The sequence below is a fragment of the Sinocyclocheilus grahami genome, unplaced genomic scaffold (assembly GCF_001515645.1).
Source record: "Sinocyclocheilus grahami isolate Dianchi unplaced genomic scaffold, SAMN03320097.WGS_v1.1 scaffold290.1, whole genome shotgun sequence".
Lineage (NCBI taxonomy): Eukaryota > Metazoa > Chordata > Actinopteri > Cypriniformes > Cyprinidae > Sinocyclocheilus > Sinocyclocheilus grahami.
This window is the reverse complement of record NW_015505469.1, coordinates 1,282,380-1,309,572: the sequence shown is the minus strand read 5'-3', so window position 1 is coordinate 1,309,572 and position 27,193 is coordinate 1,282,380. Positions and strand designations below refer to the sequence as shown.

At 36.3% G+C, this 27,193-nt stretch overlaps 3 protein-coding genes across 3 annotated transcripts in view; 2 read left to right on the top strand and 1 right to left on the bottom strand.

The window, feature by feature from the left end:
• The window catches only part of LOC107600737 (sn1-specific diacylglycerol lipase alpha-like), a 57,362-nt gene extending 37,773 nt beyond the window's left edge, over positions 1 to 19,589 (bottom strand). Inside the window, exons 1-2 of the mRNA XM_016292695.1 lie at positions 18,916 to 19,589; positions 1,706 to 1,807 (exon numbers count right to left, since the gene is read on the bottom strand). Coding sequence (XP_016148181.1) covers positions 1,706 to 1,800 — 95 coding nt within the window. The 5' untranslated portion in view covers positions 1,801 to 1,807; positions 18,916 to 19,589. The remainder of the gene's footprint in view (positions 1 to 1,705; positions 1,808 to 18,915) is intronic.
• A 586-nt stretch (positions 19,590 to 20,175) lies between these two features.
• LOC107600736 (uncharacterized protein C6orf132 homolog) lies at positions 20,176 to 22,475 on the top strand. Its single transcript, XM_016292694.1, has 2 exons — positions 20,176 to 20,472; positions 21,869 to 22,475. Exons 1-2 carry the CDS (start codon positions 20,176 to 20,178, stop codon positions 22,094 to 22,096), a joined length of 525 nt encoding a protein of 174 aa, XP_016148180.1. The 3' UTR covers positions 22,097 to 22,475.
• A 3,935-nt stretch (positions 22,476 to 26,410) lies between these two features.
• Positions 26,411 to 27,193, top strand: part of LOC107600757 (DNA-directed RNA polymerases I, II, and III subunit RPABC5) — a 4,861-nt gene continuing 4,078 nt past the window's right edge. Inside the window, exon 1 of the mRNA XM_016292713.1 lies at positions 26,411 to 26,505. The gene's annotated coding sequence lies outside the window, so the exon portion shown is untranslated. The remainder of the gene's footprint in view (positions 26,506 to 27,193) is intronic.

Genomic DNA, 27,193 nt, shown 5'->3' with positions numbered 1-27,193 from the left:
CTTCCGAAAGCGGATGATGTCAGGAAACAGTGGTTGCAATTTATTTTTTAACTCTGTTCCTGAGCATTATAACCCCAATTTGCTATTGTGTGCTGCGCATTTTACTGAGGACAGCTTCCACATCACGAGTGAGAAGTGCCGGATTCGCCAAAAGCTTTTGTTGAAAGACGGAGCAAGGGGCGTGGCAGTACTGAAACACTGTCTAAGCTGTTCGCCAATCACAACGCACTGGGACAGCTAACCAATCACAACACATTTTGTTTTTCGGAAGGCGGACCTTCATCAAAGCCGGAACTAATCGAGCCGTTTGTGCCAGCCTGGGGAGAAAGGTATTTTAATGATGTAAATTATGTGAAAAATAATGCGTTTTTCGAACCACCAAGCATGAGAGCATGTTCTAGTACACCCCCAAAACAAAATCAAGACTTTGTAAAAGAGCATAATAGTACCCCTTTAAAAGTTTAACAAAAATTACATGTTTAGGGCCCTATGAAATGTTTTTTTCCCCCCAACCTTATGTTTTATTGTTACCAAATTCTGTTTTAGCATGTCTAATTATTTGAAAGCATAAAAACAAGTTTAATTTATTCTTACAATAGCCATATGACTTTTTGCTCAGAAATTCTGTGTTGTGTATTTACATTTTTTAAGGCATAAAACATTAATTGAATCTATCTTTTAAGTAATGAAAATTAAACATTTTATTTTTTGGAAAATAAAGGTAATTTAATATTACAATTAAAACATTGAAGAAATATTGTATGATTATTCCTTAAAAATAAGGTTTTAATAATTTTAGTAGTAGTAGTAGCAGCAGCCTGTTACGTACATTCTACTCAACAATAGTAATATATTTCTGATATATAATATATAATATAATATATAAACCGAACGTTTATTTTGACGGGTTGCCGTGAATACCTTTACATTTCTGTGTATATGATATGAGGATAGTTTTACTCAAATTAAACGGTCAAATGCTCATGAAGTGACTTTCAGAGCAGTTCTGGAGATGTTGTTCATATATTTATGTCCTCATTTAGTAAAACAGCAGACTCTAATATCACCGGAAGTGTCACGCACGCTTTAGTACGAGTAGTAAACAAAACTGCACATCTGCGCCATTCATTGACACAGAGACACGCAGAATTCATATTTAAATATGACATGTTCTATCGGAAAGTTAACTTTAAATGACTTCTGTTGTGGTCTGGCGCTATAGAGAAAATATAATTAGATCAAATGAACTTGACCTTAAGGGCCGCCCCCCTAATATAATGGCAGGGGAAACACTGACATATATACATCATATACATATGTACGTATGTGTATACATATCAAATCTAAAATCTAACATTAAAACTGAATGAAATTAAAAATAATTGTAACTAAAAACTTACATTTAATAATAATTACAAGTAAACAACATGTAAAACTATTATGAAATATACTATATTTTAAAAGGTAAACATTGTTTAAAATATTTGTGTACTTCAAATAAATAACTTACATCATTGTGCAACTCATTCAAATGGTTGGGAACGGCTATTATATTGCAAGACAGAATGTCTAAATTCAACTCTTAAGACTTCTATTGAACTCACAGTCCTGGCTCTAAGAGCTTATTGTTTACTGGTTTGATTGCTTAACTCATGCATGAATGTAAAAGAACAAACTGTACAGACAAACACAAATACTGACTCACCATATGCAGTGTAGTATGAACAGGAAGAAAGCCGGTAACACCAGGTCATCACTGCCGACTGACCAGCGTCGCCGAAACAGTACCATGCCCGGCATCACTGCCCTGAAACACACAAACACACTCCAGTTATGGACTGCCTGACACACACGACACACACACACACACACACACACACACACACACAGTAAGACTTCTCATTCACCGCTTCTTCAATTCTGCAATAAAAGACAAGAGTAACACAAGGCCAAAAGAGAAGGCAGAACACATGCACACACTAAAAGCATGGAAGTTCTATTGCAGAAAAAACTCCTCGGCTTACATTAGAAACAAAACAACAGCATAGAACAAACAATATTGTTGTGATCGGTGATTTTTTAAAAAAAAAGGAAAGAAAAATTCTGCCATTTACTCAGCCTCATTTCATGACAAACACACCATTCAAATATCATTTCATTTTTGGGTGATCTATTTTTTAAATCAGTTTTATAATTGTGCATCAGAGACTGAATCTGAACCTGGTCTGATAGGAATAAGACTCTAGAGAGAGAGGATTGAGAGAAATTATGAAAGAGGAAAAGAAAGGCAAAGAGGAAGTGACCCATGAGAATGATGGATCTTTAAAAAAAGCATTATATGACCCCTTTAAGAGTGTTGTACTGCATATGTTAGGGTGATCAGGATGGTTGTTCGGGTGTTGCAGAGCAGTTGTTAGGGTGTTCAGGGTGTTTTTCAGGGTGTTGCAGTGCAGTTGTTAGGGTGTTTAGGGTTGTTAAGAGTGTTGTACTGCATATGTTAGGGTGATCAGGATCGTTGTTCGGGTGTTGCAGTGCAGTTGTTAGGGTGTTCAGGGTGTTTTTCAGGCAGTTGCAGTGCAGTTGTTAGGGTGTTCAGGGTGTTTTTCAGGGTGTTGCAGTGCAGTTGTTAGGGTGTTCAGGGTTGTACTGCATATGTTAGGGTGTTCAGGATGGTTTTCAGGGTGGTTTGCAGTGCAGATGCTAGGGTGTTTAGGCCAGTTGTCAAGCTGTTGCAGTGCAGATATTACGGCGTTTAGGATGGTTGCTTAAAGGCCCAAGTAAAAGAGTGTTTTGTTCAAATCTCTGCGCTTAAAGGCACAATATGTAATTTTCGCCGCTGGAGGGCGCGTATTCAAAATAAATAAATAGACAAAGGCGTAGTTTGATAACGCCGTGACTGAGTGTGGAATCATGGGAGTTGTCGTCTTCATCCCCCACAGCCGATGCAATCCGAAGGGACTCTGGCAGAAATCATGTTCATGGATGAGCTAATGATTTATTAACGTAGTAGAATGTAGCAGGGTGAGGCTGAAAGCCATGTGAAACGAGGCCACTGAGCGAGCGTGACACACGGCTCGAAAGCAGCGGAGCTTTTATTATGCCACAGTCGACCGCTTCCGCTCCTTCCGGTCGTGTGTATGTCGGGAAAAAAGCAGCGCTGTTTTATCATACTAGATTAGGGCTGCACGATAAATAGCATGCAATATTTAATGTGCATCTTGTCAGAAAGCCGGTTCTGTAATCAGCGGTAAATCACCATCACATGCGTGCTTTCACATTGAGCAGCATTAACTACACAGAGCCGTTGTTCACTGATGAGCTGCGCAAAAAATCGCGCGAATATGAATGTGGTTTTACAGTGATTACAATATTTAATGTGCATCTTGTCAGAAAGCCGGTTCTGTAATCACTGTAAAACCACATTCATATTCGCGCGATTTTTTGCGCAGCTCATCAGTGAACAACGGCTCTGTGTAGTTAATGCTGCTCAATGTGAAAGCACGCACGTGATGGAGATTTACCGCTGATTACAGAACCGGCTTTACTGATAAGATGCGCGTTAAACATCGCATGCGATTTATCGTGCAGTCCTATACTAGATACATTTGAAAGTTCAGTTATAATGCTACTCTGTGCGGTCGTCACCGGTCTATTAAAATGCACAACATATTAAAGCGTCTTTGGCATTTCCTTGTTTTCTACAAAACAAAACCGGAAATCGAGGGGTTATGACTTCATTGGCAGGCGACACAATGACACTATGGACACGGTCTGTGTCACTAGTTAAAATAGCTTATTTCTCTGGATTTAAACATTCTTCGAAACATTTGGGATAATGTAAGTACACAAGTCAGCAAAATATATAACACTGTTCTAGTGGTTTTTGGATATTTTAATCAAAAAATCTTACATATTGTGCCTTTAAGTGTGAGCAACAGTAGTAATGCTTGCCTCAGCAATCACCAGTAACTACAAGTCAAAAACAAACAGAGAGAGATTCTTGCGATTGTGAAGGAGGAGGACTACTGATGGTTTCCATGGATACCGCTTTCAGTCCAGACACTGTAAAGCTCTGACCCAGCAAACTTTCATTGTGTGGCAAAATTGCTCTATTTACAACACAAATCTCAATCAAAACATTTCATCGATCAACAGGTACTTTCAGAGAACAAAGATAATGTTCTGTGTTGTGGAGACAAAACTAGACGGCTGATGTATGATAACACAGGATGTGACGCCACATGTTTTGTTGACCTTTTTGTGGATCGGGGTAAAGGGATACACCCTGGCAAAGCACTTCCCCAAAACATTTGTGCTTTTTAGTGGGTGGTGTGGAGCAAAGGTTCAAGTCAACATGAAATCAGCATTAACTTCCTTCTTCCATGGTTTATTGGTTTTAACATCCAAATTTGTTCAAAACCAATCTTTACGCTCGGAACACTGATGATTGTTTTTAAACAGGTTTACCAATGAGTTTTGTCAATGTTTGGTTAAACAAATAGCCCCACCCTAAACTCGTGCCATTGGTCGAGCCAGAAGTTGACATGTCAAACCCTTTAAACAATGATTCGAAAGTTTTCCTATGAAAAATCAATATAAATTGCTGACTTGTTGTTGTCTCTTCACATTTAAAATACAAAAGTATTTTAACACCAAAAAAGACACTTTACCTTTAAACTAGCAGTACTAGTTAATCATTCTCCTGCCCGACAGACCTGCCTGATAAAGCGACAGATTGTAAATGGTTTAACTGCAGCTGTACAATAACACACACAGTCTATCACACTGTTAGCAGTTCACCATTTCTCAGTCTTCCCAATTCTCTTCACACCTGCGTCTCTCTTTCCTACCATCCATCTAACTACGAAGACTCATCCCTAAAACCAAACGCTAATATGAAGCCCGTCTGGACACCAAAAACTCTTAAATACAAATATAAAACGACATTCATTCTCATTATGTAAACATCCTGCTCACATCCTTGGGAAGGTTGCATTTTGGTGTGAAAGTCTATAACCATTTCTACAATAAATAAAAACTAAAATCACTCAATTCATTTTTTTTATCCCAATAAAATTATTTTATTTACAAATATAATGCGTTATTACTGTGAATTTTATGTGTTATATATTTAAATAAATGTATCTATATGATAGTCATTTTTTCTCAACTAGATCATTTTTAGCATATACCATTCAAAATTGGGGCCAGTATTTTTTTTTTTATTAAAATTAAAAAATATATATATATTTTTTAATTAAATTAATACTTTAATTCAGCAAGGATATATTAAATCGATCAAAAGTGACAGTAAAAGACATTTGTAATTCTACAAAATATTTCTCTCTCAAATAAATGCTGTTGTTTTGAACTTTTCTCATAAAGTATCACAGAAAAATATGAAGCAGCACAACTGTTTTTCAACATTGATAATAACCAGAAACGTTTCTTGAGCAGCAAATCAGCATATTAGAATGATTTCTGAGGATCACGTGACACTGAAAAATAGAGTAATGATGCTGAAAATTCAGCTTTGCGTCACAGAAATAAATTAGGCTAAATTTTTAAATATATTAAAACAGAAAACATTAAACTGTACTAATATTTCACAATATTATCAGTTTACTGTATTTTTGAATTAATAAATGCAGCATTGGTGAACAGTAGTTATGCATTTAAAATTTATATTCTTTCTATTTCAGAAAAATTAACAAAAATAAAATATTGATGACATCATCTCCTTATTCTTTTGGTCTAATTACATGCTTTCTAAAATATGAATGTCCCTCCCCTTAAAGTGGTCATATGATGCAATTTCACATTTTCCTTTCTCTTTGGAGTGTTACAAGCTGTTTGTGCATCGATAAGATCCCTGAAGTTGCAAAGACTAAAGTCTCAAACCCAAACAGATATTCTTTATAAAAGTTAAGACTTGTCCACACCCTCCTAAAACGCCTCGTTTAAACACACCCCCACATGTCTACGTCACTATGTGGGAAGATTTGCATAACACCGACCAAATGTTCACGCAAAGAAAGAAGGCGTAACTTTTATTCTCGCTGTAGTATTGTTGCTGCCGCCATGGCTGAAAAACTAATGGCTGAAAAACTAAATTCTGAATTTTGTACTTAAATATGATCAAATTTGTTATTATATTCAAATTTAAAATGCATAATTTCAGTTAGGGTGAAGAAAAGCTTTTGGCTTCTCTCTTGAGGCCACAAGAGGGTGCATCATTCAAAGCATAAGATAACATGACTATCTGCGAAAAAAAGCATAATGTTTAAAATAATGTTTATAAACCAATTATAATTAAGTTGCTTAAACAACTATAAACAAAACAGCATCATATATGTATGCATTGTTTAATACAAAGGGCGGAAAGCCAATCACACAGAGTAAATTTTTTCATTTAAAAACATGAGACACAGTGGAATGGGGAAAAACCCACCATAAAGTCTCGATATATGTTTTTTGCAAAGTTAAACTTGCATTATTTTTACATGGCTTTCTAAACATGATGCTCTTATGTGCGAGACGCGAGTGCAACAGTAATAGATGTCCGTCTAGAAAATGCGTGAAATATGCGTTCTGTGTGAACGGCTTGGTTTCGGTTTTGATGTAAACAAGATCGTCTCCGCATTGATGTTCTCTTTTTCCACTATATTTTTAATGAACAACGCATCAGCGCCACAGCTAGTGGCTTCAACTGGATAGGCTAACAAAAACATTATAATGCAACGACACTTACATCGTCATCGCATCTCGTGCGCCGCTGATAAGGCTGCCTCCTTAACGCACACCTAAAATTCGAATGCAATGTTTTTGCATTCAAATGTGGATTTTATTTTATATTCGACGAATATTCGAAATTCTAATTTTTTTTTGACAGCCCTAGTGTGCAGCGCATTTTATGGAGGACTGTTTCTTGATCCTGGGAGAGTAGCCTACAATGTGTCTGTGCACAAAGGCTGTTTCTATGAAGTGGGGCAGTTCCAACTTTGCAAGGACAGTCTGGCGCTTCTGACTCACAGCCTGTAAGTACGTTTTTTATATTTAAAGAATTTGCCACTGATGATTCAAACGCGTGTTTTGAGCAGTGTAAAGTAGTGCTTGTTGTTTGTCATTTCTCCGATCACAAATGCAGACATGGTTTTATGTTTACGCCGCGATACGCAACGCAACGCGTAAAAAGACAGTATAAGTCATTATAATCAGTAATTATGTCCCCACTGGATGCAACAAATGCCTCGTTTGTAATGGGATTTATTGGTGTTGTCTCATCGTGCCGGGACACGGCATCACAGTATGTTAAGAGGCGTAACATTTCCGTCACACTCTTGAGGTATTCAGCCAATCACAACGCACTGGATAGCTGGCCAATCAGCGTACACCTCGCTTTTCAGACTGATGAGCTTTGTAAAAATCGACGTGTTTCAGAAAGGTGGGGCATAGAAGAGAAACAATAATGTACAGTATGTGGAAAATAATGTGTTTTTTTAACCTTAAACCTAGGGCTGCACGATAAATCGCATGCGATATTTAATGCGCATCTTGTCAGTAAAGTCGGTTCTGTAATCAGCGGTAAATCTCCATCACCTGCGGTCTTTCACATTGAGCAGCATTAACTACACAGAGCCGTTGTTCACAGACGAGCTGCGCAAAACCATGTTCATATTCGCGCGATTTTTTGCGCAGCTCGTCAGTCGCATGCGATTTATCATGCAGCCCTACTTAAACACATTGCATTACACCAAATACACAACATAATGTTCTTTTTAGCAACGTCATATGACCCCTTTAATACTACCTGCCAGAGACTAACAAATCCAAGTGGCTAAACTTAGTTTTGTCAGTCTGCATAAAAAAATGGTGTACTTCCTGCCACTATTTCCTGTGTTACCATAAAATACAATACATTATGTTTGCCATGGCATTTTGAGGGGATCTCTAAGGGAAATGGCTCTTATCATTAACGTGTAAACTGAGACATCACAAATAGATACAGACAATAAAGTCAAACTATTTAAATTGTTTGACTTTATTAAAGGAGAGGGCCCATCATATGCAGTTGTTATAGTGTCTATTAAAGTCTTTTAGGATTTGCAGAAACTTTCTTATCCAAAGCCAAACTTTTACAATTTTACAATTTAAATCCATTTTTAAGATTTCACCCCAAAATCAGTGCTGAAATCATGCAAAAATGTTCATATTTCGTCTTTGATTTTATAAATTTCCGTAAAAGACAGCATGTTCACGTGTACTTAGGCATATACACTCATTCGAAGCAGACATAAATCCACAAACACAAACACTGCAGGTGGAGCTGGAAGATGTTGAAAGAACCGAGTGGGCGGCCGCGGCAGTGAAAGTGAAACATGATGAGGATGCAGGGAAAAGGAGGACTAGCATGAAAATTAGGAGAAAGAAGACAGAAGGCAAGAGAGAGCAAGGGTGAGTGAAGGAGGAAGAGCGAGAGAGAGAGAAGGAGGGAAGGAAGAATCTGGAGCAAGAGAGGAGAGGAGAGGCAGGGGAGAGTGGGTGTGTGTAGCACATGGTCCTCAATCTAAAAAAAGGACGAGAGCGGTTGAAGCCAAGCTTGGTGTATGGATGAGCGAGATGAAAAGGAGAAAAGACAGAGAAAGAGGGCTGCAGCTACACGGAGATGGTGAAAACACAACAAGGACATTTCACTGGAGAAATGAACGAGACGGAAAATGGGTCAAGTAGGGAGGAACCCATTTGATATTATAAATCTGGTTAATATTAACTAATAACTTTTCAACCTGCATGTTAAAGCCCTGATTTTTATAGGGCTGGGCACTGACAAATATTTTATGATTCAAATAGATTCCAATGCAGACGCTCTTGATTCGATTTACTGAGAATATTTCATATTTCGGGGTCAAGTACATGTACATTTTAAAGTAAAACAAAACAAAACATTGTTTAAACTATATACAGGAAACCCTCTTAGTACATTACTTGATACATGACATAACAAACCATTACATTTTATTAAAAAAACTAATAAATATTCAATTGCTTTTTTTTTTTTGATGAAATAATTAACACTTAAATTTAAATAAACACTGAAATTATTCAAAATTGCACAAAAGGAATTTTTTCTCCAATTTGTTGTTAAAATATAAATATTTAAATGGAGGCTGTCATGCAAACATACATTAAATAAGACATTTATTTTTTGTTATAACTAGTAGTAACTCTTGAACTGAACAGTTTAAACTAAGATGGCAACAGCGATCAGTCATGCCACATTAAAAAGCATCACATTTCCATTGTTTACATTTCATGATCAATCTGAATTTTTTTATTTTTTTTTTATTAAGATTAGTTAAAATTGGGAAATCAAAGTTGTCACAACGGCCCTACAATTTTATAATTTTTATTTTTGGTAAAAATCAAGCATCAAAATATACTGCAGAAAACACTTCTAAAAGCTCCTGACAAGAACAAATTGACTACGAGAATCATTCTTGTTCATTAAAAAAAAATAAAAAATGTAGGAATGCACCAATCAGGATTTTTACGGCCAATAACAATGATTTTTTTTGGTCATCTAAACCATCCCAATCCCCATTATTTAGCTATTTTATTTAACAATTTTTCTTTGACAAACACACTGCAGGTTGGTTAACTGATAATCAAATCAAGCTCAAAATATATTCATCTTAAATCAACTTTTTTAGGCCTAATAAAAACAAGTAGGCTTAAACTAAATGTTATGTATGTAAAGATTTTCTTAATTTATTTTAAAAAGACATTTGATGAAGCTCTTCTGCATGAAGTGATGGAAAATGTCTCTGAAAATTTCCCTACTCTGGAAAATGTGCCATTAATACAGCCAAAAGTTATGAGGAAAAAAATCTTTATGTTTGTGACTAACTGTAACTTAATGTGGAAAGACTGAATGCAAAACAACATCAGAACTGAGAGGATGGTGAGGGAAAAAAAAATAGACGTGGTCGAATCTGGTCAATAATTGATACGCTGGGCAAAAAAAATAAATAAATACACGGATTGGATGGTTTGAAGGTAAAAGTTTGTAAAGATGGTTGTAAAGTGGAAACATTCAGCAACTGGCCCTGAAACGCATTAAATAAAGTGTTGACTTCATAATGGAAAATAGGGATTATGTATTGGCATGCCGAGGAATGAGTAGGGGGTGGAACGCAGCGTGCTGAAAAATAAATAGGGCATGACAGGGGGAAAAAGTGTGGAGCATGTGGCAAGGAGAATGAGAAAGACAGAACAGAGCAGGATACAGTCAGCTGGCTGCTTGTATCAACACTGTACTTGTCATAGGACTGAATATTTGCCTTCGTGCATTCTGGAGACATTCACACGGGACACGTTCTTGCGTTCTGCCTGCGCTATTTTGCAATCATTGGTTTATGTACACATGCGGCAGATAGATGTCTTCGGTTGTTTTTCAGCGTCTCCTGACATGAGCACGTCACATCAAGTTAAAAATACTTCAACTTGGGACACGCAGCCCATCATCTCAATTTGGGGGCGCAGCAAATTAATTTGGTGGCATGATAAAAATCTGCATACTGAATTTTAACAATAGCATGAATAATCTTTTCAAGACACACCTACAATGATTAGTAAGCAATGATATTAGAGTTATACATTCTGTATGAACAGAACAAATATAGTATATAGCAAACAAGTGTTGACAAACATGTATAAAAAATGCAAATTATAAAAAAAGCTCAATAAAAATTTAAAAATGTATAATTAAATATCCTTAATATATAATAACATATTAATACAAAAGTATCTATATTTTATTATAAAATATTTCTATACAAGTGGTTTGTAGGTTAAAAATGTATAAGCAAGTGTGATATTACAATGTCATTTAAAAAATAATACTACAATACCTACAACCCTGAAGAGAGATCCACATATACATATATATATATATATGTGTGTGTATATACAGTGGGTACGGAAAGTATTCAGACCCCTTTAAATTTTTCACTCTTTGTTATATTGCAGCCATTTGCTAAAATCATTTAAGTTAATTTTTTTTCCTCATTATGTACACACAGCACCCCATATTGACAGAAAAACACAGAATTGTTGACATTTTTGCAGATTTATTAAAAAAGAAAAACTGAAATAGCACATGGTCCTAAGTATTCAGACCCTTTGCTCAGTATTTCATAGAGGTCACTGTCACTTTGAAAAATCATTTCATTTTTAACAACAAAAATATAATATATTGATTTTTGATGCTTATCAAAAATTGCTTGGCTCTAAGTAAAAGTATAGCATAGTATTTTATTTTATGTTTTTACGTCATTCACACATCGCTTCATGAGATGATTATCTAAGAGCACATACCTTCCTCATGTGTTGAGCTTGTGCTTTTGTCTTTTTTTCTGATTTTCAAACATGGCCAAGCTTGAATATTTGCACAATACTTTTGCATCAAATTAAAGGTTGTAATGCTATGATTTATCTCTGAGCTAGCTGGTTTGGTTAGAAATTCCTATGGAGAAAATAAACAGGAAATATACTTCCAGAAGCAAAGCCAAGAAATATCTGCCCCATGACTATGCAAATGTCTCGTCATCAAATAACTTTTGCTACTGCTTCTGTGGTTTAACTGCACTTGAGGATAGAAAATCTCATCACCTGCTTGTTTAACCAGATGACAAGTATTTCAAACTATTTTCCTTTTGTAAGATGAGGTTTCGGATTACTTTAATGTCATGCAATCCTGATAAAGCCTCAGTTAAGCATCGGTGGGATATCATGACGCCCACTTACGGAGGCCCCCAAAAAGTGCTTGAGCCACACTTGAAAACCTCTGAATGTCATTGCATTAGATAGCAAAATAATAGCTTGTGAAATGCTTGTAGAAGTACATCCAGCCTCACTCAGTGGCCTTATTAATATGCATGATATGCTAATGCTTGTATTATGAGATTGTACATCCATAACACCTCATCCAAATGAGTCATAAATGAAAGCAGCCTGAAGTGATGAGAAAATATTTTACTGTTTTTTTCTGGTATCAGTGTTGTCCATCTCCAATGCCGACTATAATCAAACCTATAGCAGCTCACAAGAAGATTTTTTTATACATATTTTAAATATCATTTAGTTATATTTATGCATATTCTAACAAAAAAATAATATATATATAGCATTAAATAAACAACATCAGAACAATGAATGACAGCAATATAATGCACACAAAATTGCTGAAACAAAATTAACTGTGACAGTAAAACTATCTAAATGGCCATTATCAACCAGTTCATTTATGTAACACTTGCTTCTGGGTCTATTTTTGAACATAATGCCACAAACTCTTTGGGAGAAAATAGGAAGACTTTCTTAACCCTCAAAACCCTTAACCCTCAATACGGTGTCATAAAAATGTGACACTTAGTATGTGAGATGATAAAAAAAATGAAATCAGCAAACTGCAACACAATGATCTGTGATGTCCATCTGACGCATGTGCAAACAAAAAAACTTACAAACAATTACAAAACAGTGCAGACAGAATGCAAAAACACGCATGGTCTCTTCTTGTTCTACATAAAGCACAAGAATATTTTTGCAACAATTCTTAGAAGCTTTATCGATCATGAATGCACTTTCACACACGCACGACGATAACACCAAAGAAAACGTCAATCAATGGACTGATTCATACATGAATCACTTTATAACTCTAGACATTGACTGAAAAGCCTGACCGGAGATGGAAAAGCCGGCACTGATGGGAATCCTGAATAATCCGGGTCCATTATAATCAATGTGAGGTGATTATTAACTCCCAGAGTCAATTAGTTTAAAATAAAACACAGATTTGCCTGAACAGGTTCACGCTGTGAGATGAACAATGTGCTGAAACAGACTGTTAAATTCAACCTGTTGAACTGAGGACAGACGACAATGACCCACATTATACTGGTCAACCACTAAAAGCAATCTAGACATTTGAAATATAGGATGTCGTCTGTCCTCAGTTCAACAGGTTGAAAATTGTCGTCTGTCCTCAGATCAACAGGTTGAATTTAACAGTCTGTTTCAGCACATTGTTCATCTCACAGCGTGAACCTGTTCAGGCAAATCTGTGTTTTATTTTAAACTAATTGACTCTGGGAGTTAATAATCACCTCACATTGATTATAATGGACCCGGATTATTCAGGATTCCCATAAGTGCCGGCTTTTCCATCTGCGCTGAAACCGTGTTACTCGTGTCAGCTGCTCAGTAACATTTTTATGAATTTTTACAAGGCATGTGACAATGCGATACGTGCAACAAACGTCTTCCCAAACTCGTAATGAGTCATTTGTCAACAAAAAGAAGCACTGAGGTCTTCCAGCGGGTTTCTGCCAAAATAAAAGGTGAGAAAAAGCAAGAACTCCGTCAACATTAATAATGTAATTTATTGTAATTTTACTGTTGCTCTGTAAAATAAAATAAAAAACGAAAGAAGTCTCTTCTGCTCAGCAAGGCTGCATTTAATTGTAAGGCAAAAATACATGCCTGATTCAAGAAGGGGGTCTAAAAAATGGCCAAAAATATTATTTTACTATTATTACTTTATTATTATTTTACTAACTTATTCATTTTAAGTTAAGTTGTGTTTTATTGGTATACTGTCTGCTAGAATGCTAAAAAAAATGTTCAGTGTTAAGTAAATATTTTTTAATTGTTGTTTTGTAAATGATTTTTTTCTTTCAAAAGCAAGACAAAACAGTAAAAAGCACATTTTGGCAATTTAATTTATGCAATGCAATGGTGAAAAAATTGGCAAAATGGGGGGAAAAAACGTGAAAAACCGTGTTCGGTATTCAGCCTTCGGCCCAGTGTTTCATTTTGTTCGGCTTCGGCCAAGAATTTTCATTTCGGTGCATCCCTATTAATAAACTTCAGAGAGACTGACTTTTGCATGGTTCTGCACATTTTTTCACTGCGCCATAAAAGACATAAAGGAAGAGCTGTGATTAAAATGATCTAAGCCCTGAAGATCTATGCATTGCTCAATAATGTATTTCAGAAGCGAATATAATTTTAAACAATACGGCCGCTATATTTCTCTAGGCCACATACAATCTCTTGATGTTCTTTTTTTTTTTTTGGTGACAGACTGAAGGATGCTGAGGGAACAATATCCCTGTTGTTCTTGCAGAGAGCTGTATTTTTAGAGAACATTTGCCTGCATCATATTGCAGAGACTGGATATCATATACACACATGACATATTCCACACCATCAATGTTTTATCACAACACAGATCTGCAAACGTGAAAAGGTGGTGAACTGCTAAACTAAAGATCAAACACTGACATTGGATCTCATTCAAGAATCATGAGCCAACTGAATGGTTCATAAACCATTATCATGTAAATTGTTGCACTCAATCTATTGTTCTACAAATTATTTACAAAAAAAAGTCATTCCGCTTGTGTTTTATTAATGAGGCCCAATGGCAGTAATTACAAAACCAGAAATTCTCTCTTTACTTCCATCTGCTGTAAAAAAAAAAAGAGAGAGAGAGAGTTTTATTAAATAATTGGAAATTATTTTTATTTTATTTTTAGTCAATTTAAAATTAATTTTTAGGTATAATAACTGTACAATAACAATTTATCATTAATGTATAAAGATATATCATATTTAATAAACATTTTATTTATAGTTAGTACTGCTATAATCAATATTTCTGCAATCACTGTACAGGACGCAGCAGAGGAAGTGCACTGCAATCTTGCAATCATTTCTCAAGTCTGTCTATTGCATCACTGTGAGCAAAGACTGGAAAGACTGAGGGCAAAATAACGGTTACTCTTTATAAACTGTATATCCTACAAAGGACATCCTTTGATTGGAAGATTGTTTATGCTGTGAGAGGCTTGACATGGCTAATCGCAAGTGTGTTCAATTCAGTCCAATACTGGAGACTACATGGGAAGTAAGCCTGCTTCAGAAGACCAAATGGGGCCTCCAGACGATTTCAAGACCCCATCTACACCTCAGTACCACACAAGACACTCAGCCTTTGATTGAATAATAATAGAGTTGTTTTGCTTGTTCTTCATGGGGGATGATGGAGAAGTACAGCTGCACGATGGTTAAATTATTTCGTAATTTAATACATCTGATTAGAAAAATCGCAATGGAGATCGCTAAACTCCATGTAATATGCTTGTCAGTGTTTTCAGCTCATTAGCACATTTTTGCAATGCAGTTGCCAGGTTGGAAAAATCAAGTAAAACATGGTGGGGCGAAAAATACATTTAAGATAAAAGCTCTGATTGTGGGATTTTAACTCTTGACATTTTCAGTATAAATGATCACAACTAAAATATGAATCAGGCAGCCTTGGGATTTGGTACATGAAACGATGTTCACATTAGGGCTGGGCGATATGACGATATTATCGTATATCGACGACGTCTCGTAAGTATCGCGATGTCGATGTCAGCAGTTAGGTAACAGACGATTATCGACATTATCGGGGAAAAACAAAAAAAAAGACAAATGAAAAACCATGCAAAAAATATTTTACATAGCACCATAGTCACCATACGGGTCATTTTGCATGCAAGAATGACATAATTTAGTAGGAGGGTTGGGAATCGAAAAGCTATTCCAATTTCGGAAATCAGATCAGATGCGTAAGGTCAGGAATCAAATTACATTCTGATTCTTCTTCTCGATTTCTGTATGCGCATTTATTGTGATTTCAAAAGATTCAACTGCAAGAAGATGAAATAGAACTCACTTCTGCACTCGCGCACTGTTTTCTGTGCTGAGGAACACACACATACACAAAAAGCGCACGCACAAAAGCCGCCTCTTATATACGCATACTTCTTTCTCACATTCTTACACATTCGAATGGACAAATACACACAGAATTATATCAAAATATCCCATAAATACAATTGGTTATGTCTTAAGTGAACTTAAAGAGTTGAGAAAGTAAACTGGATCCATGCATTGACAGCAGCCGCTACCGCCAGTCATTATAATGTTAATCAAAGAACAAAATAAACTAAAATCCCTCTCTGATCTTGACTGAATCACTTTTGTAACCTCTGTTGATATTTTATTTGCCTGTTGTTCGGCGCTGACTACAGTAATGGGAACGTGCATCTGTGTATGCGATTATTTGCGTTCCAATATAATTTATCCTTATTTAGGGTATAGGCCTTTTCTATTTTGATCTGCAGTTTAATAAAAGTTAAACAGAAAAAAGGCAAAAAGTAGCACTGCGTGCGTTTCTGAATATTTATTTAAACAGACTGTATAATGATGAAAAACCACAAGCATGACAGGTATAATTAAAAGACGCAAATTCCTTCAGCGCACATTTCCGTGTAATATTTTTACAGATTTTTTTAACCGTGTATACAATATAATTATGTTTAACTAAGCTGAGATATAGCACTATAAATTCTTAATTCATTTGAATGAAGACTTTATAGGCTTCGAAGCTCGACCCTCGCACGCGTTCTGAGTTTCGGCAGCCCAACACTGAATATTATATTGTGGGCATTGTATTTTGATTAATAAAATAAAAATGATAAAAATTACAATACAAAAATGAAATTTAAATGACCCTGCTTCTAAATAAATAAACCAGTTATCTTTATTTAGTTAAAAACGGGCCAAAAGAGACCTCCGAACTAGTAGGCTACCAGAAAGGGTTTTTGCTCAGAATTTGTTTTTAATCCCTGCATGATTTTAATCATACATGATAAATATCAAATACGTTATAGCTTGACTACAAGTTTAAAAACAACGCTGCAATTGTTAGGCTATAATTAAGGAAATTAAACTTACCATCATGAAATGTCTACACAGGCGATAATGCCAAAAAGAAAGAGAAACATCGGAAAATAGGCATGTTTTATTCAAGACATTATTATATAACATCAACATGTATTTATCATTATTACAATCACCGCCAGAATGTCCAACTTCACCATGATGAACTTAAAATTGGGTTCTATTATTTGTCCTCAACAGTTCTCCTCACAAAACGAAATTCATTTCAAACACAAATTTGATAAGAAGAGAGTGGAAATTATTAGCAACACCAACATAACAGCAAAGCTCATGTCTTCTGTTAGTTTAAGCACAAACTAAGAAAAGTAAAACCAAACGTTGTGGCAATAATTAAGACCAAACTGAACATGGTGTGTGCTTATGGTGCATGTCGGCAATGTTGTCTCGGTGGAGGCGGGGCGTGGTGGAGGTGGTTTAGGTAGACGATATTATCGGATATCGCGATATTTTTAAAGGCGATTATCGATACGGTAATTCTGACATATTGCCCAGCCCTAGTTCACATACAATTTTCTTCCACAATGTGATGAATTTCCAAAGTAGAAATAGTATAAATGTTAAAGCCATGTCAGCAGCTGAGGCTATTTTCATAGCAAAAGCGGTGTTGTCCATTTTCTTCCAACTGAGTTGTAAAAAATTAAATAAATCAGAACAAAATAAAATAGAAAAATACTATATATTTAACAAAATACACAAGGTGTTTTGAAATTTTTTAATTATATATAAAAATTAAAACAATTCTGGAAGGATTTAATTAAACAAGTCCTTATGAGATCTTACTAAATAAAATTGTTGTTTACTTGCATTAAAAGCATAGCAGTCCAATAAGATATGCTTTATATTTCCAAACGAACCCGTAAAAAACAATATGGTGCGATATGATTTTATCCATCTGAAATTAATTGGATTGTAAAAAGTGGGCATTTTATACAAGAATTTAGCCATGCATGAAGTTTCTTAAAAGAATATATGTATTAAAAATGAAAGGTCAAATTTAATTACCTGTTGACTTTAAAGGCACATTTGCATACATTAGTGATAAAAAAACCGATATTTCGCCCCGACAAATTAATCATCTGATATTTGGCCATATCTGCATCAGTCGCAGCAGTTTCGATTAATGTAAGTAATCATTATGCCTAGATTCAACAGTTGTCATCAATAGACAGTGCCCACTGTCTGCTTTCATTTTAGCAGCAGTTTTCTGTGCAACTTATTTCCCCATATTATCAGTCATCAGCCACCTTGCTCACTAGATTATGGACATCAACCACTGAAGATCCCACAATCAGTTGATAATCTGTTCAAATACGGCTTAAGGGTTAAATCAGCTAAACGACACATCAACAAAATGATCCTAAAACATGCTCTTTGTCGATATGCAAAAAGCTGCACTCAGTAACCACTGATGGGCTTCATCCAGCCTTGAAGATTCAACCACAACCTCTCCATTAAGAATGAAAAGCCTCTGGTTCAGAACTTCACTCTCCTTTTCACACTACGTGTGTGCAGTAGACACGAAGATCTGCAATACCGCTGTCAAAAAGGCAATGAAATGAAGTAACATACTCTAACTCAACACAATATAATGTAATTAACTGGGCATGTACCAGAAATGCCGGGTGTGCTCGCATGCCTGCAGCGATGCAAAACTATTCCTTCATAAATGCACTGTTATTCATGCAGGTTTGTAAAGGCATGACCTTAAAAATGACTAAATTGTAGAACGCTCACCAATAGATCCTGGCAAAATGCAAACATTAATACATTCAACAAAACAATATGGTACCAAGTTTAAATAACCTTGGAAATACTATGGTACTTTCTGTGCAATAACCGCACTGAGTATGATATTCTATTGTGAATTTATGAATATCATATTCTATATGAAACTATGGTTAAAGTTTTATTAAAGATCACCATAATAATGCAAGAACCTAATGTACTTCCAAGAACACCATGTTAGAACCACTGTACATGTGTGAGTATATATATATATATATATAACTGCGGTTATCATGGTACATGTTCACATGGGTCGCCAGTACAGAGACTCACCTGTAGTATGAGCGCGTCTTCCCGAGACCTTCTTCTGCATGGACTCCGTTAAATCTCCCATCCTACGCAAACACACACACACACACACACACACCGAACCGCGGAACCGACCCAGATCACGGTTCCGAGCCAGCCACAGGTCTCAGAACAGCAACAGTCCCGTTAATGCGGCGTCCCGTTTGCATTCACACAGACACATGAAGGAGTGAGGATGTGTTTAATTGCGTTTGCTTTTTTTTAGTTCATACCGATCGCCTCAGTTTCAGTGACATTCCTCCGTAACGTCACCGATATTTTCACGCCTTTCCAAGCGCGCGTCGCGTCAGAAGCCGCTCCATATTCCCCTCAAACCGCAGAAATACTCACGCACGCACGGATCAAACATTTATTCCGTGACAGTCCCTCTCCGCGTAGTAAAATCGTGCGGTAAGTCCAGGTCCCGCACTGTCCTCCTCCTCCTCCTCCTCCGCAGCAGGTCCCAGTCAGATTGATTGCTGTATATCTTCGCTACGATCTTTTTTCCATTGAAGCAACGTCGTTGCGATTCTCCATTCCAGTTGCGCAGACTGGACCCGCGTCCCGTTTCCCGCGTGCGCTCCTGGCGTAGCTCACGTCATCCGTCGACTGCCGTAAGAGGCGCTGCGCTTTTCCGCTGCTTAGGAACCACTGGCACACTGCTGGGACGGGCTTAGTGAATACAGAGGAGACTCCTCCGAATTAGTATGCTGGGCGTGGAACGACGTCATTTCCTGAATTTCTTAAGCCTTTTTAAGCAGCAGGGAGTGCCAATGGATGAGAAACAAGTCAATTAATCAATACATACATTTATAAAGTACTTCATTGCATAGTATAGATAGATAGACAATAGGCAATATATAGGCCTATGTATATATATATATATATAATTTATATACAGTATTTACTCTAGAATCTAGATAGATAGATAGATCATTTATATGCATAATATATTAGATAAATAATTTATATGCACAGTATTTACTCGATAGATAATTTATATACACAATATTTACTGTTAGATAGATAATTTATATGCAGAGTATTTACTCCAGATAGATAGATAGATAAACACGACATATACTGTTAGATCATTTATATACTCAGTATTTCATCATAGATAGACAGACAGACAGACAGACAGATAGAGAGAGAGAGATAGCCCCGGGATAGTAACTGTCTGTGTTTGCTGTGGACTGTTAGCACCTAAATGACGTCAATAAGGTAAAATTACATAAAAGGTCAATGCAACAACCATTACACCAGTTCGAGCTGAACGAAAGCACACGCACCACAGCTGCACTGCGCCCCCCTGTTCTCACTGATGGAGTGGTACAGCCCAGTTCCTCTCCTCCTCCTCCTCCTCCTCCTCCTCTTGCTGCTGTGCCCTCCATCTCTCCATTTCCTTTGATTCTGTTTCTCCTTGAGGACGGATTCAGGCCTTCCTGCAGAGCAGATCTCTTGGTTTCTCATCCTCTGTCTCTTCATCCTTCTTTGAAAAGAGGACAAGGTGAGCAAGGATCACAAGGCAACATAAAGAAGGTACGTTCCATCCATCATCATCTTTCCATCCATCCATCAGAACTGAAAGAGAATGTGATGCGCTGCTGTGGCCTGTGCAGCCATCATAACTGCATCACTACATTAATCACATCCATCAGATGCTCGATTAACCCATTTTCAGTCCGTCTCTCCAGGTTACGCTTTCTCTGCATGGTTCTGCGTGACTTCAGTCCTTTTTTTGTGTGATTTTATTTGTTTTTAATGTACAGTGCTCCCCTCCACCGGTCCTGTATGACTCATGCAGATTCACAGGGATGTTTCTGCATGCTGCAGATGAACTAGTTCATGTTTAATGCTTCAGAAACATCATTCATTGTGTTTTGTGGGTGCAAAAGGTCTGTAAGGAACATGACTGATGTTAAGAGTCACTTGTCACTTTTGTCCCACATACCCTTAAAAAAGAGCTTCTACACATAAAAGACGCACATGCTTTTTAAGGAAACAACGACTAATGGATGCTGCACTTTGGCTGTCTAATACAAGCAAATATAGCATGTTAGCGTATAGCATATAGCAGTCAGTAGGCCACTGCATATACAGTAATGTCATTGCTACATCAAGGTCAAAGACTCAAATGTTTCACGTGTTACAATTCTGTTTTTGTGACATATTCACATATTTTTTTCATTCCATACCCATATGCATTTTTCTGTGGAATGCAAAAGGAGAATTTGCTTCAGCAGCTCTTTTTCATATAATGCTAGTTCGGTCCACTGCTGTCAAGCAAAAACTATAATTAATTAAATAAATAAATAAATATGAGAAAATGAAAGTATTATAATGGTAGGTTTTGTCATTTTTAATGTATTTATTTTATTTTATCTATTTATTTAATTTTTTACATTTTTGTTAATTCTTTTAACATTCTTTTAATATTTTTACATATGGGGTCAGTGTTTTTTTTTTATTATTATGATTGACCAAAAATGACAGTACAGACCTTTATAATGTTACAAATAACTGCTGTTCTTTAGATCTTTTTATTAATATAAAAAATCCTGGAAATAAAATGCATCACAGTGCACAAAATATTAAACAGAACAACTGTTTTCAACATTGATAATAAGAAATGTTTCTTGAGCAGCAGATCAGTATATCAGAATGATTTCTGAAGGAACATGTGACACTAAAGACTGGAGTGATGATGCTGACAATTCAGCTTTGCATCACAGGATTAAATTATATTTTTAAATATATTAAAACAGAAAACAGTTATTTTAAACTGTAATAATATTTCACAATTTTACTGTATTTTTAATCAAATAAATGCAACCTTGCTGGGCAAAAGAGACTTCCTTCAAAAAAAAAAAAACTGACCCAAACTTTTGAACAGTGCACATGGAGAAATTGAAAACCTCAATCTGTATTCCTAAAGGAAAGCCCAGGAAAACCTGCCGGATTCCTTGATCCCATTCCCACATGGAAGCAAAAGCCAAAGGAGCGTCGAAGTCTGCCTCCAAAGCAGAGAAGAAGGAGGCAGCCCCATCGCCAAAACAAGACCCCGTCTCTGCTGAACCCGCAGAGCCCGAGAAGCCGGCGGAAGATGGAGAGACCAACCAACAGGGGGCAGCGGAGTCCGCAGGAAGTAGCTGCGAAACCTTAGAAAATTTGAAGCCTTTCCTGATTGGAGGAGCTGTCATAGCCCTTGGAGCTGTATTGGTGGGCGTAATCTTATTAGCCAAGAAAAACTGACCCAAGGCCTAAGATTAATTGTTAAACAGTGGGGTTGATTACTTCACAGACTATTCAAGTTTATATAAAGGGGTGGGGAGTCACTAGCGGGGTGAACATATGTCCTATTTGTCCTGAACATGTGCTGGCCAGGATTTCCAAATTGCCAAAAATGTCCGGGTTTTGGCTTTGATTTTCATAATGACTGAAAAGTAGCATGCAGGCATTTTACATAATCGACCAATCGTGGCACACGCGAAGGTGGGCTCTACAGAGAACGGCCAAAGCAATGCAAATTCACATAGATACAATGTATGAAGACTATAGAGACTGCTTCAACAGGAAAACAACGTCAAAACCCGGGCATTTTAAGTAATGTAGAAATCCTGACCAGGACATGTCCGGGAAAACGAGTACGTATGGTCACTCTACACACTAGGCGTCTTAATTTTATGCTGTACTTTAATTTCAATGCTTGTGGTGACGTTCCTGCCAGCTATTAAAGCAAGCTATAGATGCATTTAGGCCAAACACTTTTCATATAACATTCAACTTAGTTGTAGCCAATGCACATTTCCACCAAAACTTTCGTCTTAGTCACTCTGCCTGCTGGTTGACGCTCAAAAACACCCTCATTCATGCCACAATGTTGAGATTAAACCAATTATCCAAAAATATTTCCGTTTTTCAAGCTGGACTTAAATCCATAACTGCCAGCTACAATAACGTTAAGATGCATGATTCAGGGTTAAAAATACAGAATTTTTCTGTCATTTATTGAAAGGTGGGCTCTACAGAGAACGGCCAAAGCAATGCAAATTCACATAGATACAATGTATGAAGACTATAGAGGCTGCTTCAACAGGAAAACAAAGTCAAAACCCGGGCATTTTAAGTAATGTAGAAATCCTGACCAGGACATGTCCGGGAAAACGAGTACGTATGGTCACTCTACACACTAGGCGTCTTAATTTTATGCTGTACTTTAATTTCAGTGCTTGTGGTGACGTTCCTGCCAGCTATTAAAGCAAGCTAGAGATGCATTTAGGCCAAACACTTTTCATATAACATTCAACTTAGTTGTAGCCAATGCACATTTCCACCAAAACTTTCGTCTTAGTCACTCTGCCTGCTGGTTGACGCTCAAAAACACCCTCATTCATGCCACAATGTTGAGATTAAACCAATTATCCAAAAATATTTCCGTTTTTCAAGCTGGACTTAAATCCATAACTGCCAGCTACAATAACGTTAAGATGCATGATTCAGGGTTAAAAATACAGAATTTTTCTGTCATTTATTGAAATTAAATGCCATTTATATCTTGATACCAATAAAAGCAATTGGTTTCATACTTAAATGCTTGTGCAAATCCATATGTACATATCAAGCCACTGACATCTATTACAGTTAGGCCTGTATTGTTGAGAGAAGGTGTAGAAATGTAAAGAAAGAATCTCAGCTATTTCAAATATTATATGGGTTCATTTTGTATTTGACATCAGCCATCGAACAAACACAAGTCATTCAATAATTCAATAATCGTGCCTGTGAATTGCATACTGTAGACCATCTGTGCCATTTCAAAATCTTAGTTTCTTGTTTTGAACGACGTTGACGATTTTCTGAAGTGGGCCAATGGAAATAGATGCAACGTAGATTATGACGGCTCTCGGCCAACAGCTTCAATTTCGCAGTTACACTATGATGAGCGCTACACACAACAGAAACAATCCCTAAATGCATGCAGACACGAACAATATAGACTCACACGTCACATGACATACTGTTACAGAAAATGACATTTTCTTTAAAGTGCGTATATAATGCAATAATTCAAATAGAACTCTGTATTTAAAAGAAAGAAGACTGTGTATTGGTTGTGATACTGAGGGTAACGATGTGGATGATGATGCGGCAACATGGTGGTTGTCTTGGTGATGATGATGATGATGATGATGATGAGTGATTATGATTTTATTTGTTTGTTCTAATGAAGTTTACCTGTTCCTCTAATGTAGCCCCTTTCCTCCTGCCATATGTATTTATTTTGCACACAACCTCGCCTGCTGTCTTTCTGCTGTTCCTCGTGTGAATTAAAACAAGATGGCTCCCTTGTGACTTGATGACCTTATTAAAGGACAATGAACCATATTTTCCCAGACTCAGTGTGTTTTTGTTTCTCTAGTTATTTTTGGACAGAATTCAATACTTGAAGCCTGTTTTTTTTCATACTTGTGACAGATGTCTTTGCTATTTTTCATTTCAACTATTTACTAAATGAAGCACAGTCGCTATTAACAAGGAATTAGTAAATCGGGTAATATAGACATGCATCTATCACTGGAAAAAGGAAGAACAACAACAAAAACATACAAAGGTCAGGGGTTATGCGTAATATCATCAAAGGACATACCTACATAAATGACTTCTATAGCTATGTTTGATAGTCTTGCTGCAATCCTACAAAAATGCATTTACTGACTTTTACATTATTACCGGATCTGCTTTTTAGAGTCATGAAATAAATTGTGATTATTTTATTCTAGCCCCAGTTTAAAAAAAATATTATATTCCATCAACAATGCTAGTTTTTAACAGCACGAAACAATAAAACACTATAAGAATAAATCTCTCCCTATATCTCTCACTGAACAGCTTATTTATTTTTAATGTTCCATCGAAGGTTTTAACATATTGTTAATCAGATCGTTTAAAAACCGCTGATGTGGAGAAAGTGTCTGGCTAAAAGAAGCTACAAAAACACAACAACTTAAATATAAGACACAATTTTATTTTTATTTGTGTTGTTACAGAGATCTGGTGACTTTAATTTACACTAATTACTGGAGTTTGACAGAATGTTATGGAAGAAAAATAATGCCATATGTCTTTGAAACAAAAAAAACACACACGTTGAATAGCACTAACTGAAAAAATAATGCAAATAATGCATTGCATAATGCATGTTAAGTGTCCTTGGGGAATCCTGGAGTGTGATGTATGAGGGGAACCCCAGTATTACAGCACAGGTCACACAAGCCATGATACAAGTTAAGGAAACTAAGCAACCGAAAGCAATTTATGAAGAGTTCAGATGCAAAAGCCTTGAAGTGCCATCTGAAAATTTCTTCTAAAATGAGCATTTTTATCGGGCTCCTGTGTTTAGGTTCAGAAATGTCACTTTAATGGCAATGTATAGGTCCTTTTCTATGCCATTAAAGTGAAATAAATGAACATAAACATAGGAGCCTGATAAAAATGCTCATTTTAGAAGACATTTTCAGATGGCACTTAGAGGCTTTTGCATCTGAACTCTTCATATGTCTTCCTCAGATGTAATGTTAGTTCTGTACATCAGCGTTGGGTAAAATAGCATTATAATCTCCTTTGTGGTAGAGAAAGCTGCTTACATGTAGGCTACGGGAAACAGCTAAGGTTTTTTTTTTTTTTTTAAGATATAACATTCACAGGGGATACAGTCATAGCAATAAAATACATACACAACCAGAATACAAAACAATAAATACATGAAGTATAATAGGGAAACAGTGAAGATTGAAGTTGAATTAAACATACACACAATCAGCTTTTCCACATGTTTATACTGGCCCCGACAATTAAAACGTCTAGTGCTGGCTCCATTTCTGCAAATCTGTTTTTGTGAATGAATGACTCGATCTACCTGTTGCTTTGGTCTTCATCAACAGCCGCTTGCGCCACCTGCAGCTGAGCGACTGACAGCAGCTGGAGATCATGCATCGGTGCTCTACTATTCCTGCAGCTCCCGGATGTGCAATGCCGAATTTTCTGTTGATTTTCCGAATTTTAACCACTGAATTTGTGGAAGCGAATTTAGAAAGTGAAATAAAATGGACCGAAATGTGCCTGTCGAATATTATACATCGTATTTTTAAACAGATTGCATATTTTGGAAGTGAATTCTGGAAGGTGAATATGAATTATTGACTTTTTAATTATGAAAATGTGTGTGAAATATTTTGAATTGAAATATTCACAAATAGACAACTATGTTAAATTTCAGGACCTAATGCAAGCCCTGGAAATACAAGGCATTAAAATGCAAGCACTGTTAATGCAATGCATTATTTTTTCAGTTAGTGCTATTCAATGTGCTTTTTTTGTTTCAAAGACACATGGCATTATTTTTCTTCCATACAATGTTCTCATGTTGCTCCGGACTTCAGAAGCGCGCGGATGTCTTCTCATGACCTTGTTTCCGCCCGTGCGTATTTGACAAACGCAACGCGGAAATTACGCAGATGTAATGCGGTTGTAAGCGGCGCAAGAGGAACGTGTGTAGCGTGCGAGATTGTTTAGGTAATGTTTCTTACATTTTTTGACATCTTCCATAATAATAGCCGGCTCTAATAGTAAGAGTTTAGTTATGGATTCTTAACTAAGGAACATATCTTGAGCTGAACGACTCTATTACACATTTGTTATGTAGTGTTAATGCAAATCTCTAGGCATCATATGAATATCTCTACAACTATTACTGAGTTTTGTCTCGTTTTCGTATCTATCTATCTATCTATCTATCTATCTATCTATCTATCTATCTATCTATCTATCTGTCTGTCAATATCTATCTATCTATCTATCTGTCTGTCTGTCAATATCTATCTATCTATCTGTCTGTCTGTCAATATCTATCTATCAGTCTGTCTGTCAATATCTATCTATATCTATCTATCTAATCTGTCTGTCTGTCAATATCTATCTATCTATATATCTATCTGTCTGTCAATATCTATCTATCAATATCTATCTATCTATCTGTCAATATCTATCTATATCTATCTATCTATCTGTCTGTCAATATCTATCTATCTATCTGTGTCTGTCTGTCAATATCTGTCAATATCTGTCTATCAATATCTATCTATCTATCTGTCAATATCTATCTATATCTATCTATCTAATCTGTCTGTCTGTCAATATCTATCTATCTATATATCTATCTATCTATCTGTCTGTCAATATCTATCTATCTATATATCTATCT

Coding starts and splice junctions, on each gene's coding strand:
- LOC107600736 (XM_016292694.1), top strand. CDS start 20,176: ATGCAACAACCATTACACCAGTTCGAGCTGAACGAAAGCACACGCACC. Junction 20,473..21,868: donor CACAAGGCAACATAAAGAAG/GTACGTTCCATC, acceptor GTATTCCTAAAG/GAAAGCCCAGGAAAACCTGC.